At 44.2% G+C, this 21,542-nt stretch overlaps 1 protein-coding gene across 1 annotated transcript in view; it reads right to left on the bottom strand.

Annotated features, from left to right (window-relative positions):
* Positions 1-430: 430 nt before the first annotated feature.
* LOC8038275 (actin-related protein 10) overlaps positions 431-21,542 on the bottom strand; it is a 32,531-nt gene continuing 11,419 nt past the window's right edge. Inside the window, exons 7-13 of the mRNA XM_040206647.2 lie at positions 18,907-18,989; positions 17,286-17,321; positions 16,567-16,655; positions 15,318-15,394; positions 13,206-13,287; positions 12,206-12,407; positions 431-1,095 (exon numbers count right to left, since the gene is read on the bottom strand). Coding sequence (XP_040062581.1) covers positions 965-1,095; positions 12,206-12,407; positions 13,206-13,287; positions 15,318-15,394; positions 16,567-16,655; positions 17,286-17,321; positions 18,907-18,989 — 700 coding nt within the window. The 3' untranslated portion in view covers positions 431-964. The remainder of the gene's footprint in view (positions 1,096-12,205; positions 12,408-13,205; positions 13,288-15,317; positions 15,395-16,566; positions 16,656-17,285; positions 17,322-18,906; positions 18,990-21,542) is intronic.

The following is a 21,542-nucleotide window of genomic DNA, read 5'->3' as shown; positions in this document are numbered from 1 at the left end:
TAGGACGACTGTCTGGTGGAAAGGGAAATGCGCAGGGCCGACCTTTTATCTCTTGTTTTGGTCTGAATCCCCCCCCTCCCGGTTGTCTTATTCTTTTTTCTGGGTGTTTCGGAAAAGTGTAACAACCAGGTCGGTGGCTGCTCCTTCATTTTATTCTTCGTTTTTTCTTTATTGTACAAAAGAGGTTGGGGCAAAGAAACAACTGCGTGCAACAGGTTATTTTGCGAGGATTCGAGGTTACACCACACGCTTTAATGGCCGTAAAGATGCGGCGAAATGCTCACAGCTGGCCCCGGCGGCAAGAAGACACACGAGGTTGTGAAAGATTTCTCAACCACCCTCCCCTTCGCCGTCCAACAGAAATTTGTTGAATAAAACAGTTATACGATCGTAGCGGATACCACAACCACTCCGACTGTGAGTCGAGCCATGGTCAAATAAAATCGATTTTATTCCCTTTCACAGCACTCACCCCACAACACAGCTGCAGAAAACAGAGAGAAAACAAAGAACACCTCCATTCTTCACAGCAGAAATAAAAATGGAATAAATTAAAAGGCTCGTAAAACTCTCAGTGTCCGTTGAAGAGCCCGAGGTCTGGCAGGACTTGAGGAGCCGGGCAGTCTTCCTGCTGTTCCAGCGGACAAGAGGCGGACCACACCGATACCACCTAGAAGGCAAGGCCTTTCCCCAAAACGTCCCCACTAGTGGTTCCACGCAGCGCTGTAGAGTTCGCTTCAGCGTCGCCGCCAGCATCAAGTCCCTTACGCCAACGCGTCTTGCAGCGTCTCATAACGATGGCGACGCTTTCACGCGGCGATGCCAAGAAGCACGCGTCAGCCGCTCTGGTCGAGCTTCAGCGTGTTCGTAGCTCGGGGATTCATTAACGATGACGTAACGAGCAGGCCTTGTCTCCTAGGTGGCCTCGGCCACACCCCAGCGTCCAGTGACCAAGAGGCTCTGGTCACACAGACTTCCCGGACGCCGCGTGCCATGCTTGGTCCGACCAGTCCGGAATGTGACAGCCATTCTGCTGAAACTGGTCCCTCGTGATGCACTGGCTGTGCACCGCATCCGTGGCTCCGTAGATGGACGCTGCGAGTGACACCAGAATGGGGCACACTTGAAGGGTTTCCCTCCTCACAGTCAAAAGCAAAAATAGACCTTCAATGACCTTGAGGCCTGCGTCGCCTCCGACGTCTGCTACAAACGGTTCTATACAGCAAGTTCCCAGAATTCCCTTCGGCACCACGTTTAAAGCATTAAAAAAAAATCGCCTCTTGAGCGCTGCCATCTTTGTCTAATGGGCTGCGGAACGCGTTCTGGGCATGCGCAATAGCCCTCTTCTGCGAAATATCACATGCTGCGCATGCGTCCACAGCCCAGTGACACGACAGTTTTCAGTTTTTGCCTGGGCGATAAGCGGTGGAAAGCTGCACGTTTTGCAACAGGTCTATTCCTTTAATGCGGTTTTTCCAGTGACGCCCGGCCCGCGACTTGCTGTTTCAAACGCAAAAATTAACGCGCGTAAAATATTTGGTCGGTGCATTGTTGTACTGTGATGCATTCATTTCCGTAGAACTTCGTGTGGGTGACACAAGAAAGGAAAAGGGGAGGGGGGATGATATACGGGGCGCCGTGAACTCGCGTCACGTGACTTATGCACCGATTCGGGTTCCCCGCTAAATATAGCGGAAATTCTGTTGTCACGCGACCCGCTAAATTAAGCGGGGAAACTAAATTTTTGTATAGTTCACGGGACATAAATTTCCTCGCAAAATCCAGCGGGTAAAGCGAATTGGTGTATATATCACGTTACCCGATGTCACCTGACTTATACTGGAAAGAGACGTCACTCTTCTTCCGTGACCAAGTTTTCGTGACATCGACTTCCCAACTTTGCACCCTCTTCTAAGCGCGGAGAAAGGCGTAGTTCCATGCAAAAAAGAAAAGGCGTCGCGACGCGCAGAAAGGATTAAAAGGATTAGAGAAAACGTTTTCATCACCTGCATTCCATGTGTAACTACGATAAAATTCCTTTGCGAATTCGCATGTATATCGTGCTTAGTTTCATGGGTCATAATTCCTAAAGGGCATTTTACTCTCTAACGTCGTCGAACGCAAAGCGCGCCGGTGCAGAGTGACGTTCGTCGGCCACAGCCCCACGTCACGCTGCGCCGAGAAGCGTCCGAACGACGCAACGGCCGTGTCAGTCCAGCGTAGACCAGGGCGGTCCAGCGCCCCCCGACGAACTGCCTCACTTTACGCATGCTCGTCTCCGTGGCCATCGCAACGTCTCTACACTGTATTTCCGCTTCCTGCTCGGTACCAATCATTCAACCGTTCAGTGTGGATCGTCCTCGTCGTGCAGTCAAGCTTCAAAACAGCGATTCGGGGCAGTGGTTAGCGCTTCGAAAAACAAGCCGATGATAGCGGATAACGAGTGCAAGCCAGCATTTTAGTTTCTCTGAAACGTCACACAAATGCCGACAGAAAAACAAAACAAATAATCATAGTATCGCTTCCGTCAAAACAAGCCGCCTGGCAGGCTAGTCGGAGATTTGCAGGGATGGTTCGATATTCCACAGCGACCTCTTTCTGACCGATGGCCGTGTGTGTTATCATATAATAGGCTTCCACTCTGACTCGAGAAACTGACACCGAGGAGAGCGGACGACACCTAAATTACGCGATGTACGCGTTCGAAATTGCAGCGCACTTCGCAGAGCCCACAAAAACAATACAGGATTCAGACAGCTTTTCACTGAGTACCGCTACTATCATTTACAAGTTGAGACACCCCACTTGAAAATTTCTGGCCGGCTAAATAGTTCAGATGTTTCACTGGGTCCGCCTTTTCCGTATACACTCGACGATGCTTGCTGTTTCGATCGGTAACGGCTGCCGGTACCGTACGACTAGCACGATATTACATATATATAGCACGCGCATTAGGTCACACTTAATTCTAATTAACTCTACCTTTGGCGCGTCGTCGAGCTTCCAGCATTTGATGCCTCCCCCTCCTCCTCCCCTCCTCCTCCTCTTCCTCCTCACCACCACCACCGGCTACGAGTTTCGGGATTATCGCATTCACGCACACACACCCAGTCGAGCGCACGAACGTTAACTAGGCATACCGACACGGAAACACGAGAACAGCACACGACACAGGCAAGAGCGGGAGGTTGGGAAGAGTCGTGGCATTTGGTGAATTCGGGTATTCGCCCCTCTCCTCTGACATTTGATTCAACAGAGCGCCCCATCCTCGCCGCCAGAGCTACTCGAGATTCCTTTTCAGTCGATCACAGCTGCCGGGTTCAGAGCGCTCTGACATTTTCGGACCAGTCACGGGTGAAACTTCTTGACATTGGTAACGTATAAAAAAAGATTTAACAGCGACAATCGAACAAAATTTAGGCTCGCCACGTGATGAAATAACGGCTGTGGCAGACTACAAACTGTTCTACGTGTCAGCATGTTGTTATATAATGAAAAAAAAAGCAGCAATTGCGAATTGTTTTTTTGCAGAACGGAATAAACACTTGTGTTCGGAGGTAGCTGTCAATTGATCGCTTTTCGACAGTCAACGCGCTGCGATAGCGGTCATGCCAACGGCAGAACAGGCAAATATACAATGGATAATAAACCGTATTTTTCTCACGGCGGAATATCGTGCTAACATCACCCACAGGACATAGCACGTATCGCCATGTGACACAAATCACCGTGCATTAGAGTCGGCTCTCCCTTTATTTTACAACACAAACCTTCGAAAGCGCATTTACCAAACCTGAAAGTTCATTGAAGCGTCCACGAAACCCGGTAAAACAGTGGCGAGCTCTAGGAACTGTCTCTTCATCGGTTAGGCTTAGCGGGTTCACCACCGTGAGATGAACGATATCGTGAAAGCACTGATAATACTTCCCACGTCGAGTTTTCCCGTCACGGTAATAAGTGAATGTCGTCCCCGTATGTTGTAATACTCGCCTCGTCGAACGCACAAGCACTTTGTAGAACTTAGTAGAACCAGATATTCATCGCCATCATGCCGGACCCCGCAAACCACCGCAGACCACTGCCGGCCATCGTGAACATAACCACGTGATCCCCATTTACGTACCAGGTGACACCTGCGCCTCTCCACACTCCGAAGGCTAGAGACGGAGTGCTACACAGTAAAAGTGTTTACACCTTTAAGGGTGTAAATGGGGTGTTGCAGCTACTTACACCCTCGGCTACACCCTTTTATTACCCTTAAATCTAGTGATACACCCTCATCATTTTACCGAAAGGGGTGCTGTTTCGTGTCACACCCTCCATTTGGTGAAGGGTGTAAAAGGGGGTGCTAAATAATATGAAATGGTTTTCGAAAGCTTATATATGGATACCTTCACAAATGTACAGGTTAGATTTCTGCTTGAAAAGCGACGGTTGTTAGCAGTCTAGTTTTTTATAATGTCAGTTGTAATTCGTGCAAATAGCTGATAATAAAGTACCTCCTCTGCGTACAATTTTTATGTTTGCAAACAACATTTTATATATGCGTTGATATTTGATTTTCTTACAAATTACTTCATGCTCAGAAATTGGAAACCAGGGAGAAATGCTCAACACTAGCCTTTTTTACAAATATTTATTGATGGAATTGTAGCAGTAAGAAAATCAGTTAGTCTCGAGTTTATATCTTACAACGCAATATGAAATCAAAACATATAAAATATGTTCCACAAATATTCATGACACGCTGCTAGAACGTGTCACATGACCTTGTCAACCTAGGTAAAATACTCATTTGCGAATATGATAACATGCGCCAATAACTCACACACATGAAGAGGCAGAACCCATAATAAACCAGTCTGAGACATCCCATGCAAAAATGGTCTATGGTCGTCTATGGAAAATTCTATGGCGGGCTATCACCCCCTATAGCCTTGTATGGTCGGCCATAGAAATCTATAAATACAGCTACAGTCAGCTATAGAAATATCTATGGCCCTGTGTCTAAAGACTGGAAACCAATAAACGTTTTTTACCCGCCTATAGAAAATTCTATGGCCCCGAGTCTAAAAACTGGGAACCAATAAATTGTATTTACCCGCCTATAAAAAATTCTATGGAACTGAGTGTAAAGACTCAGGGCCATGTTTCAATAACACTAATAATAATAAGAAATAAGTTAGTGTTTTTAACAGTGACCATGCAAGGACATCCAATTGGTCTTCTTGCTGGCGCAGTTCAATAGAACGCACCAACACACGCTTCCACGCACGGAGACACGCGGTTAACTAATGCGGCCTGTGCAGGTGAGTTATTCAGCGAGGTGGACATAATACGGAGGCCTAATCATCACAGTAAATGAAATAGTGAACTAATATTTGCTATGTAACTTGTTCATAAGTGAAGTTAAACACATGGTTCTAATGAGAAACGCGCTCAGCTTCATCCAAAACCAATAAGCAAGTTCGGACAACCGCCGAGGAATACAGTTGCCTGGGGGCCGCCACAAAAGGCATCGGCATGCCTGACAAGGCAAGAGCCTCCCCCCCCCCCCCCTCCCCTCTCCACGGCCAGACAAAATGAAAGTCTCAGGGACGAAAACTACTTGATCATGAAAGATCCACCATAAAATCCCATAAGCAGTACAAAACACTGTATACAAAGAAAAAAACAATGAACTAAAACCAGATTGTCCCCCACGTTGGACAAACAACGACGCACATCAATTTTATGCCTACACAAACACGGCATTCAAAGTGGCCACACACAACAACATGGTGCAGCCAGTCAGCCATCTTTACAAAGATATTTCTTTAAGCCCGCAGAGAAATGCTGCACAAAAACAACACATGCGCACAAAAAAAAAAAATAATGAAAAAAGTGTTACTTTTCAAGGGACAATAGATAAACATTTATGTTTTCTATTCCAGAATAATGGTCATGAGATCAGGGTGGTCATTCAGAAGTACAGGTATTTGATAATCTAATCTTTGTACGCCATAGTTCGCGCATATTTTTTGCTTTCTGAAGCTTGTGTGCCGAAAATTGTATGGATGATCTTTCCAAAGATACGCACTGAAAAAGACAGTTGGTTCTCATTTGATTTGATTATAGATTAATAAAGATAACTTCTTATTTATAACATTTTGAATAGTTAATATTCGGTGCTTTCTAAAGAGTGGAGCAGAGTGACTCCGGTGCGGGGCATTTTCGACCAAGCGCAGGGTCTTTTTCTGTAATATGTGCAGGGTTTCTATATTTGTTTTTACTGTGGTCCCCCATACAAGGAGACAGTAGTGAAGACGTGAATAAATTAAGGTATAATATAGTTGTTTTTTACCCAGTGAGGCAGCACATTTTTAAGTCTATAGATAATCCCGATAGATCGTGAGATTTCCGTTCTTACTCCCTGCACATGGAAAGACCAATTTATAGTTTCATGAAACAGAACACCTAAGAACCTATGTGATATAACACATTCAATGATTTTGCTTTGAAATCGAATTTGAATTTCCTGCTGAATACATTTATTTCGTGGTCTAAAAATAATATACCTTGGTTTTTTTTTTTTTTTTTTTTTTCATGTTTGATTGAATTTGGTTTACTTTAAGCCACAATGATAAATGTTCAAGCCATGCGTTGGTCTCGTACTCAAGTACTTCTAGGCTTGTTCCAGAAAAAAATATGTTTGTGTCATCAGCATATAAAATTATATCTGGTATTTGAGGTATTCTTATAACGTCATTTATGTAGATTAAAAATAAAAAAGGGCCAAGAATGGACCCTTGCGGGACACCATATTCTATTTGACCCATATTTGACCTCGCATGATTCATGTCTGTATATTGTGACCGATTTGATAAATAGCTTTTTATTAAACTAAGTGAATTTCCCCTTATTCCATATTTGGACAATTTTCCAAAAAGAATATTATACTTGACTGAATCAAAGCTTCTCTGAGGTCAAGAAACACTCGTACTGTATATAACTTCTGCTTGAAATTGTCAATTATCTTATTTTGATGTTTAGCACTACCAATTCAGACGATTTTTGCTTTTGAAAGCCGTACTGTTGCTCAACGATAACACTATTTTGTTTAAAAAATTTCATTGGTCGTGCATTAATAGCTCCTTCTATGAGTTTGGAAAAAATGGGAAGAACGGAGATTGTTCTGGTAGTTATTTAGGTCATTTTTATCACCTCCTTTGTGAATCGCCGACACTCTTGCTATCTTTAATTTATCAAGAAATATGCCGGTACTCAGGAGTAGATTACATACATATATGTGAGATTGGCCCACTAATTAAGTGAGAAACTGATTTTATATGCTGGGATTTTATACCATCTTCACCACAAGCACTGTTATTCTTAAGCAAGGATGGGCAGTATTTTAAATACAAGTATTTCAAATTTTCAAATTTGAAATACAAGTATTTCAAACACTTGCATTTGCATTTGTATTTAATTACAAATTGGGTAATGTATTTGACGTGTGTATTTAAATACTAAAATGTGGGTATTTCAAATACAATTGTAAATAAATACAATTTTGTGGGCGAAAATACATCCCTCAAATTTATTGTCACTGTCCATAGCAGGAAGAAAACTACGTTCTGCACAGAATGCAGTGTCTCTCAATCAAGCACAAGCGTTTAGTGACTTTGTGATTACGGTGCTAGTCCAGAGCAAGAATAGTGACGAAATCTACGTTCACGGGCAGACTGGCTAAATAAGTGCCTGTGACAACTTGTGATGCTTTCCAGCCTGATTTCCCTCCATATTTTTGCCTGGAACATTCTAAATGCGCGGGTCGTCCCTATTTTTTTTTTTTAAATTCTCTAGCTAGTGCTGGGCGTCTTGGTCGTCTCGGTTCTTTGTTGGTCTATACCAAAATGTAATCGACAAAAAAAGCTGCTTGAAGCTCTGTACTTTTTTCATCTATTACGCCCAAGCAGATTACATTTTTTTTGTGATTATATTTCTATTACGTTACTAGAGCCTCGCAGACCAACTCCCGAGTATGCGATGCAAAATTAAAATGAGATACCCAGAAACCCGTTGCAGGTGCCCTGAAGTCGCTGACACAAATTTTGAGGAATGTACATTTGGTTGTATTTGTATCTTGTATTTAAATACTTTTTTGGAAATGTAATCAGATTTGTAATTAAATACATTTTTGACAAAGTATTTTGTATCTGTATTTCGATACATATTTGCATGTATTTTGCCCATCCCTGTCCTTAAAGGGGCCCTGCAATGACCTTTTTACTAATTTTTATTTTGAACCGAACCTGGGCACACTGAACGTAGTAACTTAGTGAAACTTTTCTTTCCTCGAAATTCCTTATATTTTAGAAGTTATAGGCAAATTAAAATTACAAAAACAAGCAAAAAATAACCTCCCTCATGACGCCCTTGGTTGCTTGAGAGTGGCCGTGAACTAGAGGAGAAGTAGTGGGCTCATCGAGCGCTCACGGCTGCCGCACTCCGAGTCGACGGCGCGAGAGGGCGCTATTGAAGCGTGTTCGGGATAGGATGTATGCACCGGGCAGCCAGAGCGGCTCTCATTGCATTTGCTGCGCGATTAAAGGCTAATTCGGCATGACACTTCATTGGCCAGAAACGACAGCAAACACGGGGTAAAAATCAGTTCAGAATGGGAGCTACTTTGCGCTGCCACACTGCGAAACGACCAAAACGCAAGACAAAGCTTCCCGCCGGAGGCCTTCGGAATGCTCGGAGCCGGTCGGATGCTCCAGCCCAAACGACCGCAGCGCCGCCGCGTACATCCGGGACCTTTCCGTGTGGGCGCCTGATCCCACTACTCCTTTCTAGTATGCGCCGCCTTTTCCACCGCTTGGTGGCGGGTATGTCAACGGGTCATTTCTTGTTTCCGTACTTTATGAACTGCTTTCGTTTCTTTTCTGATCAAAAATACTGAACAAAAACTACTTTCATAAATAATTAAAATGGTTTGTGCCACTTATATTTGGCATTTCGACTAAAAAGAAACTTTTAGTGGCTCTGACCAGTAGTAAGCCCAGGACCAAAGACGTCAGATTTTGCGTGCTTTCGGTACCGTGGGTCGCCCTCGTCGGTGGAGGAGGTTTCCGCGTCGTCCGGTTAAAATATGACGCACTGATATTTGGTTACTCTCTCTATGCCTGCTGGCTTGCCCGAACCCCAAGAGACGTGGAAACAGCAAAAAAGGTGGACGCTTAAATATGATTGCAGGGCCCCTTTAAGCTTGTGTATTAGTCTGTATACTTCGGTTTCAGTAGTGGGAAACAAAAATATGGAACTCTCAATACCCGGTGAGATGCAAGATTCGTAATAACAACTACTAATGACATTGCCTGGGGAAGCACCGGACATCAAAAAGTGGGCATTAAATTTATCAGCAAGCTTAACCACTGTACAGGACATGCCTTCAATTATAAGCTCAAAAATATTTTTTCTTTCGTTTTTAGAAAGTAGGTCGTTGACATTTTTCCGCACTTTTATGGGGGTATTAAAAATATCTGCAAACTTATTTTCATGATACACATTTCATGCCTGTTTAATATCAGTGCCTAGTTTATTTCTGCTCTTTTTAAATTCAGCTAGATAATCCGGACATTTTGTTTTTATAAAAAGGGCGAAGAGCTTATCTCGTTCTGTTATTCTCCTAAGTGCGGCATCAATCCAAGGCTTTCTAGACTTCCTGAAAAAAGGTCGTATGCTGCAATGGGATCATCCAACCGAACAACGAAGCCCCAGTTTTCCTCCTCGACTAAACTTTGAAACAACATAATATTTTCATCATGACCCTATATATAATGGGTGCATGACTTGTGGGTTCTTTACATTGTGTTGAACAAGGTGGTAAAAAAATAAAAATAGGTAAATGGTCACTAAGATCCGATAGCAGAACACCCGCCTCTAGCTCGTTCACTTGATAGTTCGTAAAGCACAGGTCAAGCAAGGTCTGAGACATTTCCGTCACCCTGGTCGGGAGATGAATTACATTTTCATGACCAAAAGAATGAAAAACATCAAGAAGCCTTTGTTTGGCTGGATCTGTTGATAATGCATCTATATTAAAGTCACCACAAATAATAGCACATTCACCAATTTGCGCGCACCATTCCAGCATATTTCCCAGGAATTCTAAAAACGTGGCTACTGTACCCAAAGGAGGGCTATACGCAACAACTGTGGTATCTGCACACTTGACCATGAGAGACGCATAATGGGGGTTAATTATAGAAAATTCTGACATGACATGTCTATTTAGGTGTTCCTTTACGTAGAGCACCACACCCCCTCCCTTAATTGACGTGCACCCATATTTTAGTCAATTTTAGACAGAATTTAAAGCCCATGGTAAACGAGGGGGAGGGGGGTTGATGATCTTTTTATTTACATTTTCGGACCGCCAGCATTGCACCTGTTGCACAAGAAACTGAAAACTCAAATTCCCCCCCCCCCCCCCCCCCCCCTTCCCTCACCTCACCCCATGCTTCAAATCCTTCTAAAATTAACCGGTTTATTCGTTCTGGGTGACGTCCATTGAGTTTTTATTCAAACCATGTGTTTATTAACACATGGTTTGACTTATTACAGAGTAACTTATTACAGAGTATGACTTATTACAGAGTTAATTGCAAATTTTTAGTTCATTATTCGAGTTTTCGTGACGATTAAGCCTCTGTATCACGTCCCCCCTGGCTGTACAACTCGCCTGCCCAAGCTGCATCATCCCACCTTTTATGGCTTTTTAAAGATAAATACTGTAAACGACTTATTTTTTGCGGGCTCAATATTTCGCGATCTAGGTCAAACCTGAAGTTTTGGAATAGTTTGCGGGTTCTAATTTTCGAGGCGCGGCGGGATCTAAATATAGATTTCAATGTGTTTACATTTTCTCGGAATTGTTCACGGGACCATTTATAGTATGTTTGAAGTAAGTTCAGACACCCTGCTTAATTGCAAAGCCAATGGCACGTTTAAAAGTGACAAGGTTTCGTTCGCACGGTACTTTGTACAGATCTAGTTTTCATGTCAAATTGTTCATGTTGTACTAGCATTTTTGCCTTATTACACAGAAAAAGCTATAAATACTCTGAATATATATTTAAAAAAAAAATTATCCAGAGATAATTTTTTTTATTTATCTCTCAATAAACTTTAAAATTTAGTTTGCTTTAATATTTTAATTTAAAAAAATTAAAATTGAGAGAAAACTGGGTGAAAATGAGGAGTGAGCCAACATTCGGTGTGAAATCAACAGAAGTTGAAAAAATGCTACAGAGAAAACTAGGTGAAAATGAGGAGTGGGCCAACTTTCGGTGTGAAATCAAAAGAAGTTGAAAAAATGCTACCTTTAGGTTATGTGTCTCCGTCAAACTTGTTATCACGGCAAGGGCCAAAGAAGCAAAGATGACTGTACTCCCCAGTCAGCAATGTTCGCTTTTCTCCTGCCACAGCTAACTAGATGCATTTACGCCGAGGTAATCAATCATTGATCTGAGCACTACAAATACTAGGAATGGGCAATCTTTCTGTGTTCAAAAGAAAATAGAAAATCAAGCCAAAATAGGGGGCAGGTTACCTTTCAAGGATAACCTTACCCTATTGGGATTTTACGGTTTATATATATATATACAGGGTGTTTCAGAGAACTAAGGCCAAATCGCTCCAGCGAAAACTACTCATCACAACGAAAAAAGGCTTGTGTCGTTTTGGTCCTGGGCCAGGAGCCTATTTAGGAAAATTATTAAAGTCCGGAATAATTAGATTGTTAATTATTTGTGCGTAATTAAATTTTGTAATATTGTGTTTAAGGGCATGGTTTCAATTAGAAAATTGCTCAATATCATCGAAAAACACTAAATCAACAAATTGCAGAATGATATAAGGCACTCTAAGCATTTTACGGCTTTCTGAAAAACCACACAAATTCGCCAGGTTGTTAAGTTTCGGTTTATTATCGGAGCGCATGTCGGCCCGAGTGGCACCGCGCCTTGTGGAGAGATAGTGCAACCAACCTCTGCTGCGCCTGTCATCGCGCGACGCAGCAGAGGCTGGTTGCACTACCTCTCTACGGGGCGCGGTGCCGCTTGGGCCGACATGCGCTCCGATAATAAACCGAAACTTAACAACCCGACGAATTTGTGCTTTTCTTGTTCCCCCTGCAGACGCTTCTAGGCGAGGGACGTACCTCCGAGCCAGGCAGTGTAGTTCTCCTTGCAGGGGGGTGAGTGGAACAGGAAGGAACTGAGGTTCATCTTGCGGGCGTACGTGGGGTCCCTAACCAGCTGCTTGAGCTCCACCGCCAGCCGGTGCTTGAAGCCGGGCATCATGGACGTACCGCCCATGACCACAATGTTCTGCGACAGCGCCTTCCTCGCGTCCATTGGAGCCTGGCGTGGAGGGGCAGCCGTCAAACCTATACGCGGCTCACCGACATGGCTGTCGGCGACAGCAAGAGCATGCATGCGTGCACACATGCGCATACTCTCTCATTCACATTCGCACTCACAATCTCACTCACACTCCTGCTCTCATTCAAAATCGCACTTATTCACATTCACACTCAGTCACAATCTCTATTATTCACACTAACTCACAATCTCACTCATTCACATTCTCACTCACTCACAATCTCGCTTACTCAAGCTAACTCTTATACACTCACTCACCCAAATTCTCACGCACTCATACTCCCTCACAACCCCACTAACTCGTGCTCACTCTCACTTACTCACACACCCCCATTCTCACTCACTCATGCTCTCACTCATTCTTGATCATTCTCATTCACACTCTCATTCACTTACACCTTCACAAACTCACAATCTTGGCCTTCGAGCAGTATGGCAATCCATGAAACTTCAAAATTACATAACCGGTAATAAATCGGGAAAAAAGGTGGGCGTGCTTGGCTTGCAGATGTTCGGCTTTGCTCGGATCTTGCTCGAACCGGAAAGGGGTCAATATGCCCAAAGGAATGACGTTGCCCAAGAAATAGAGCACCATCGCACTGCACCACAAAACTGTCCCAACAATTATAACGGCTCTGAGGTTATGAATACAATTGGACCTCACAACAGCCAAACTGAGATTGTGCCCTAGCACGGCCTACATGTTTAGAGGTCGCACCCTGGCAAATGCGAACCGAGATTGTAACGACGCAAATGGCAAACAGAGCAAACACCCACCTTCAGGATGGAATCCAGAAGAAGCGTGGCAATGGACTTCATGTCTCCGTCCAGCTCAAAAAGTATCTCGGCTGCATACTCTCTGAACAAGAGTAGAGCGAAGAAAAGCAGCTTAGGATCACAGAGTACAAGTACATAATCTCCTTCAAAACGTCTCTATCCCACTGGAGTAGCAAATGTATCGTATGTGTATCACCCATGAGACAAGGTATCAATAGAAGGCTTGCAAGAACAACACTATACTACCTAGCACCATGAAATCGGAAAGGTAAAACATTTTGTGAAGAAATTGTGCCTATACTCCGTTCACCGTTAAACTGAGATTGCAGCCAATGCCACAAGCACGAGAGCCCGAGGTTGCTGCTTTGAATCTTTCTTTAGCAGAACGAGCACTTGTGCTACAAATGCACATCTCAAAGCCAGGAGCATGAACTAGCTCGCCCTTGTAACTTTGGCTGCAGTCACAGCTTAAAAGGGCCCTGCAATGCTATTTAAGCGTCTACCTTTTTTGCAGTTTCCACATCTCTTGTGGTTCGGACAACCCGGCGGGCATAGTGAGAGTAACTAAATATCAGCGTGTCATATTTTAACCGGACAACGTGGAAGCATCCTTTATCTACGGGGGCGCCCTGTGGCACTGAACGCGCGCGGCATGTGACGACATCGTGACGTTGTCAGTCATGGCCAGCTCCTGCTTTACGACTGGTCAGAGCCGCTAAAAGTTTCTTTTTAGTCGAAATGCCAAATATAAGTGGCAAGAACCATTTCAATTATTTATGGAAGTAGTTTTTGTTCAGTATTTTAGAACAGAAAAGAAACAAATGCAGTTTATAAAGTATGGAAACAAGAAATGACCCGTTGACATACCTGCCACCAAGTGGTGAAAAAGGCAGCGCATACTAGAAAGGGGTAGAGGGATCAGGCGCCGAAGCGTGACACATTGCTGTGAAGCGGCGAGCATAGAAAGGTCTCGGATGTACGCCGTGGCACTGCGGTCGTATGGGCTCGAGGATCCGACCGGTTCCGAGCACTCCGAAGGCCTTCGGCAAGCAGGTTTGGCTTGTGGTTTGGCCGTTTGGCAATTTGGCAGCGTGAAGTGGTTCCCGTTCTGAACTGATTTTTATCCCGTGTTTGCTGTCGTTTGTGGCCAATGAAGTGTCAGGACAAATTAGTATTTAATCGCGTAACAAATGCAATGCGAGCAGCCCTGGCCGCCTGCTTCATCCAGCCTATCCAACCCGTGCTTTAGTGGTGCCCTCTCTAGCCGTCGACACGGAGTGCGGCAGCCACGAGCGCTCGGAGCTCACTACCCCTCCTCTAGTTCACGGCCACCTAAGCCCGGACCAGGGACATCATGAAGGAGTTTATCTTTGGGTTGTTTTTGTCATTTTAATTTGCCTATAAGTTCTAAAATAAAGCGAAATTCGAAAAAAGAAATGTTTCACTAAGTGCGCTTAGATTTAGTGCGCTCAGTTCGGTGCATATTGAAAACCAGTCAAAAAGCCGTTGCAGGGCCCCTTTAAGTGTGAACAGAGTTTAGAAACTAACATTCTCCATCAAGATGCTATTGAATTTGACACAAAACACTATGACCCTTTCAAAACTACCTAGGCAGTATACTGGACCAGCTTGTTGCAGTAAAAGTTTTATGGCACAAAAATATCATTCTATGTTTTAGAGCATTCGTTTAATTAAATTAAAGGACCTATTGAATGGCAAACAAACTTTGTTATTAATATTAATTTTTGCCTACATATTTTCTTTATGGTGTTTGCCTCTTGGCAGGGCTATGTGCACAGCCGAAGTGAACTGTTTTTTGCAGTTTTCATGCGTCCCCATCATTTAAATTAACCTCGAGCCATCAGATCTATTGAAGAATGGCAAGTCGAAAAGGCAACCGAGCATTCGTCCTTGCGAGAAAAAATTAGGGTCATCGTTCCGGGGCCATGTTCACGAAATCTGAGGTTTACGGATAAATAGGAATTACAGAAATATCTACCAATGGGAGTTGAGAGAATGTTTCTTGATCCATCAACGAATGCAAAACACCCGGTTGTAACAATAGGACCTTCAGAGTGAACCGCGTCGTGCGTGAGAGGCAAAAGCACAGACCTTACGAATCCCGGAATGGTGAGGATCTTGTCCCCTTCTAGCGGGTACTGGACATCCGGCGGAGGCTTGGGCGGCTCCTGGACAGCAGGGACACGCAACAAGAACGGTCGTCCATTACATGTAGCTCGCTTCAATGGCAGCCCTCTATCAAAAGGTACAAGTGCCACAGTTGCTGGCTTCAAACGAAACAGAAGCCTTCGAGGTTCGGACAAAGTTCTTAGCACATATAAATTTCGCGAATGTACTGAAATGCATTGAAGTTTAAGAAATTCTACGATCATTAGTATGCTTTCCAGCTTACTAGTAGCTTCCGCTATTGGCGAGGACGTCAAGCTACAGGGAGCGCTTGGTCCGGGTTGTTTTCCACAGAGCTCGGTGTTTACCCGACACAAAACCCGTGGACTAAATTTGTTTCGTCACCCTCGTTTATCGAGCGCAGTGTGCAGACGGGACACAAGCGCCGCGTCGACGTTCAGCCGAATTTCGCACGATTGGTGCTTTGCGGGCCGAAGAGGAGCCTTAGCCGAGCGGCGTTCAATTACTAGGTCGGCCCAGCGCTCCGTCGGAAACACAAACGAATAAGTCATGTTCTAGTCGTCCCCATGGATTTAGTTGCATGCTTTCCCCAATATAGTCGCAAGCAGGGTGAAAACAGCAGGAAGATCTTTTAGTTTTCCAGCCCCCAGAGCGAGCTTCGACGACACTTCCACATTTCGTGGGCTTCGAGCGTGCACGCACGGACGTGGCGGAAGGCACCGAGTGCGTGCTGGAGGCTGGCCAACCGGAAGAGGCACCCTGCCGCCATCGTCCCGTCGACGACTCGAGGCGCCGCAGCCTTTCTCGATCGTCCGTGGCTCGTGAGTTACCAACTTAAATTATGCCACAGCGCTGAGCCACTTACACACTACAGTTATAACGAGGCAGCACAAACAACAATTTGACTGCATCTGGTCAGCCGGGGAAGTAAACGCGAGCTAGGTAGGAGCGTGATGCATGTCGTGCTCACTGTGACGTGAATGTGTCTACCTAGAGATTTAAAATTAGAAACTGTTTTTCTGTGTCAGTTCCTAATGAAAGAAAAAAAGGAAAGCTGTTTGAGCAAGTTTGTTTTAATTTAAAGTTTGATTATTTCGAAGCGTTTCAATGTCCCCATCGACTTTGGATTACGCAGAGTGGGCCGTACTAAATTATTACGAAAGGTTCAGTGCTTCACGAAATGACGTAAGAAACCAGGAAGGCAGTAGCGTACCGGAACGTTCTCAGCTCCGTGGCTCCGAGCGAAACCCCAGACTTGTAGTTGATGTCCCCGGTCCATTTTAGTCACAAAGCAGGTGCGCACTATAGTGCCAAAATAAAACATGGTGTAGGTTACGAAAGTAGTAAAAACAAAAACAAAAAAAACAACGAAACACAGGCACTCAAATTGTGACAAAAAATCGTTTGACAGAGAAATTCCCCAAGAATTCGGAGCCCACCAAGACCAGCGATACACCCGTGTTGCATGTTGTCTTTTCTCGTGGCGCACCAATATGGGCTTGGTGCAGAACAAAAACCTCAAAGAAAGCAGCAATTGCTCTTTCGTGTTAGCTGTGTTGCAGTCTGCAGATGACCAAAGCGATGAACTCTACAGGTGTCGAAAATTTGTTACAGGTGCTGATATATAGAATCATTCTCATTTAAGTTCTGCAACTCTGAAATGACAGGTAGAGTTATGAAGTGTTGCAGGTTTTGACAAATGAGGCACCAAGAAAAGCCTCACATGTACTTGAGTGAGTCACACAGTAAAGAAGATGCACATAAATGAATTCAACAACATCCCTGGTGAAGAGTTAAAAAAAAATGCCTGTTTTGAAATTGACTGAGAGTAGAAGCCATTAAACCAGAGGTTGCTTTACCACACTGCCTAAGAACCAGATGTATATGTATAAAACAAAAATAGCTCAGCAAAGAGGAACATTCTAGATTTACCTTTAACATCTTCCAGAACACTCTCTTTCATAGGCTCTGAAAAAAAGATAAAAAATACAGGAATAAAATAAAATGCTGCAAAAGTTAAAATAACTTCTGCCACCAAAATAATGTTGAAAATGTTTTGATGAGAGATGGGTGCAGCCAACATTTGATTCCCAATGCATAAAAAAAAATTTCATGCAAACTCCCAGATCAATTGAGCAAATGGCAGAAAAGAAAACATTTCATGCGCAACATGCTCTGCTCCAATTTGATGTTTTAAATACAATATGCCAAGCATGCACACCAGTGCACAGACTTTGACATGCTTTTAGTATTAACCCTGTTTCATTCAGCTTCAGTGCTTTAGCCAAACAGACCCCATGGCATATGCCCCATAAAAACAATAATGCATCTTGAAATAAATGGAGAAAAAAAAAAGACCCATATACTGTAACAGATTTTATTTTTGTGGGCTCAACATTTTGCGAATTTCGGAAACTTTGAAGTTTCAGAGATAGTATACGGGCACAAATTTTGCGATTTCGAGTGATATGCTCCGTATTTGTTAACACAGGGTGGTATACTCACAGACCAATCGTCCACAATAATTTTCAAGTTGAAATATTTGCAAAAATGATGTCCTTGCTAAATATAAGTCGTTTAGAGTAAGTAATGTAGCTAATCCCTCTCAATTCCTTCTCATAACCCTCTTTTACCAAAAGTCCCAAAAAGAGCATGTTAGAAGAAATAGTAAGCATTCCTTAACAAGCCCAGAATTTACCTACATCTAAAGGAGGTTCTTAAAATAAATTCAATTTCATAGTAAGCATTTTTGCCCATTTTTTCGTAAGCCAAGTTTCCGTTCAAATTGAATTTTGCACACAGTACCTTGGGATTTTCCTGGGATGTATAAGCATGGAAAATAAAGACACAACAATTGAATGGAAAAACAGGCTGGACCGGACGGCACGTCGGCCCTCTGTAGGAACCGCACAAATCCGTTTCTTAAAACCGACTGCGATGTAATTCAGAAGAAAGGTGCAATTAGATGGCACTTTTTTGTTTTTTTTTAATATTAAAGGATAAGTTCATCTCAGTAAAAATGACACAGAAAAAACAAAAATGTTTCTAAGAGCTAAGTATAGTTTGCATGGAACTATGAAATGCCATGGTAAGCCACTCAGGTGCTTATTCCGGCAAAATGAAGGGGATAAAATAAAAACAAATTCCAGACTCCTTTCTATCGTAACAAGCGCCATAACGGGCCAGAATGCAATTTGGCAATTTCATAAAAAACAGGAAACAAGATTCCACAAGAAACAACATGCAGTAAATAGATTTTTTGTACGTCAACATTTATACAGAAAAGTTTTTGCTGCATCTGCTAGAGAAATAAAAGAGGCCCTGTGTGTACGCCGCCATTTCTTCTCCAGGCCACGAGATGGCACTACCCGCCTTGAATCTGCAAACCATCATGCGGAAGGCAATGGCTACGCAATGTCATTTTTCTTAACAGCGTAAACTTGGGTTTCTTACTCTAAAGAGTGCATGGCAGCTGACACAAAATTGTACACTAAAAATCCCCCCCCCCCCCCCCCACTTTCCCCCAAAAAGAAAAAAAAGAGTCTACACTGACCGGACAAGATTTCTCCGAGAGTGAAGTCTCCAGGGGTTGGTCCGCTCACTTTGGCCGACTCCATCAGCTCCACCTCGATCCTCCTGGCAATAGACACCAAGAAAAAAAGCTCAAGTTTCCCCAAAACAGACACAAGATGCCACCACATTACTCTCAATGGAGCCAAGAGCAAAGAGGTGCAGCCCTTAGGAGAACAGCTATCAGACCCAACAGCGAGAAACAGCGCTGCGCACGGGTTCAAGAGGGTTGAAGCAATGGTAAGGTGACTGAAGCTTATGTCGTCTGCCATGTCGCTTGAGTACTGGCCACATAAGGACTTCATCACTCTTGTGAAGTCAGGTTTTGCAGCCTAGAATTTGTAGAATATCATCTTTAGGAATCAAGATCATTTAGAGGGGGTGCTCGCCAGCTTAGAATAAAATTAAATGTAGAATAAATTCTAAAAAGAAAAAAAACACATTTGTTATGTTTGGGGGCTGGTTAGCCCTTGGTGCGAGGAATGACTCAACAAGTCAGCGGCTGAATGTGATCTACTTTATTGCTCCACTATGAATGAACAGAACCATTTAGCTTATGCACCTGGTCAAGAGAAGAGCTATATAACCTAAGCTCTGCACCAGCTTACGTCAAGTTCCAAGTAAAAAAATTACCGCATTTACTCGAGTAATAGCCGCACCATTTATGAACAAGGCCCCTGCGTCTGCTTTCACGCAAAGCGCATATACAACCAATCATTGCGTTGCGCACAAATTACATAGCGAATAACTAGACAGAGAATACAATTCTCCATACAAATGCAATTGTCGCAGATGGTATCTTCGCGCGAAGACGTTATCTCTGTCCTGTAAACCGCTGGAATCATGCTGTCGACTGCGGTGATTGTCAATTCGCGTGCTCCGCGGAAAAGCGAACCCTGAGGTTTTCTTCATAAACAGTGCGGCTATTACTTGCGTAAATACGGTACTTACCGCCCTAGGTGGTCATGAAAGGAACTGGATGCAACCTTTTACAATGAGACTGATTCTCAACGCTGAGAATCCGTGCACAAGGAATCAACCAGGCTGTTCAGGCTACGTAACAGATCCAGGAAATCCTTGCACGCCACCCAGACATATTTAAAGAAGACGTCAATGGTTACACAGGCCCCTTGGTTCACCTGGAACTGGAAGATAGAGCTATCCCCCAAGATTTTGCAAAGATCGCTCCGTGCCTTTAGTTCTGTAAGGACCAATGGAAGAAGAACTCGATCATTTGCACCATCAGGGCATCGTGAACCAATGCAACATGCCGAGTGGGCCACACAACTTTTGATCGTACATAAAAGTGAAGGCACATCTCATGTTTGTGCGGGATTACAGGAGTTAACAATTAACACTGTTGACGCAGCAGCTAAGAAAGCGTCATACCACTAGCCAACATCGGCCGAAGTGTTCACAAATTTGAGAAATCGAACTGCCCTCTTGACCTTTGATCTGTAGCAGCTGTACCTAAAAATGAAGGTAGACGAAGGAACTGCTCCTCTGCCCACCGTCAACACTACCAGAAGACTGTTCAAAGTAAAACAGCTTCCGTTTGGCATTTCTGCAACACCATCCGTTTTACAGCACATGAAGACCACACTGGCCGGAACTCCGGGTGCGAGTGTTTACCCCGACAACGTCGTTGTCGGGGGGAAAGGCGATCTGAAGCACACAGGACGTCTGGACCAGGTTTTATTGAGGCTAAGCAAGGCAGTTCTACGCCTCAAGGAAGAAAAGTGCCACGTTGGCATTAAGTCAGTCGAGCTTCTGGGACACAGAATCGACGCTAACAAAGTGCACACCGCCAAAGAAAAGGTGCAAGCTATCTTTCAGGCACCTTATCCAACTGATAAGACTTCAAGCTTTTCTTGGGCTTCTCGCATCTTACGACCACTTCTCGGAAAATAGAGCGACTGTCGCTGGTGAGCTGTACGAACTTTCAGAAAAAACTGCACCCTGGAAGTGGGAGAGGAAGCCCCAGACTGCCTTTGATGCACTTAAAAGCATGATTCGCACATCAACAGTGCTTGCCCATTACGATAAAACCAAGCCTCCTCTGCTGTCTGTAGACGCGTCACCCTACAATATCGGCGCCGTACCAGCCTAGAAAAATTAACATGGCAGAATGGCCCCCCATCGCTTCCGCATCGCAAACGCTGCAATCCGCAGAACGAAAACTACTTCCAGGTCGACAAGGAAGGCTTGGCAGCAGTTTACGACATCAGCCTCGTTCCCCAGTACACCGCCGCCCGACAAATAACTGTCGTAACGGATCACAAACTTCTTCTTGGCATCTTGGGAAAAAAGAAGCTGGCGCCCCAACTCCTGTCACCCAGGATGACGCAATGGTGTCTTAAGCTCGCCACTTATGACTACAATCTGGTCTACAGGCCTGGACGACTCCATCGGAACGCTGATGCACTCGGTAGGCTGCCACGCCCGGCATAGTTCGACGAACCCGTCCCCCCGGCAGACGCGCACGCATTGGCTTCCACGCCAAGGTTAGAACTGTCGCCGTGTCAACTAGCAGAAATGACCCAACGTGATCCACTGTTGCACCGAGGGCTAGCAGCTGTTTCAAGTGGAAACAGCTGCCAAGGCAACTGTCACGGCAAG

This window comes from Ixodes scapularis, unplaced genomic scaffold (genome assembly GCF_016920785.2).
Source record: "Ixodes scapularis isolate PalLabHiFi unplaced genomic scaffold, ASM1692078v2 PGA_scaffold10__122_contigs__length_95168666, whole genome shotgun sequence".
Lineage (NCBI taxonomy): Eukaryota > Metazoa > Arthropoda > Arachnida > Ixodida > Ixodidae > Ixodes > Ixodes scapularis.
This window is presented reverse-complemented; position numbering and strand designations above follow the sequence as displayed.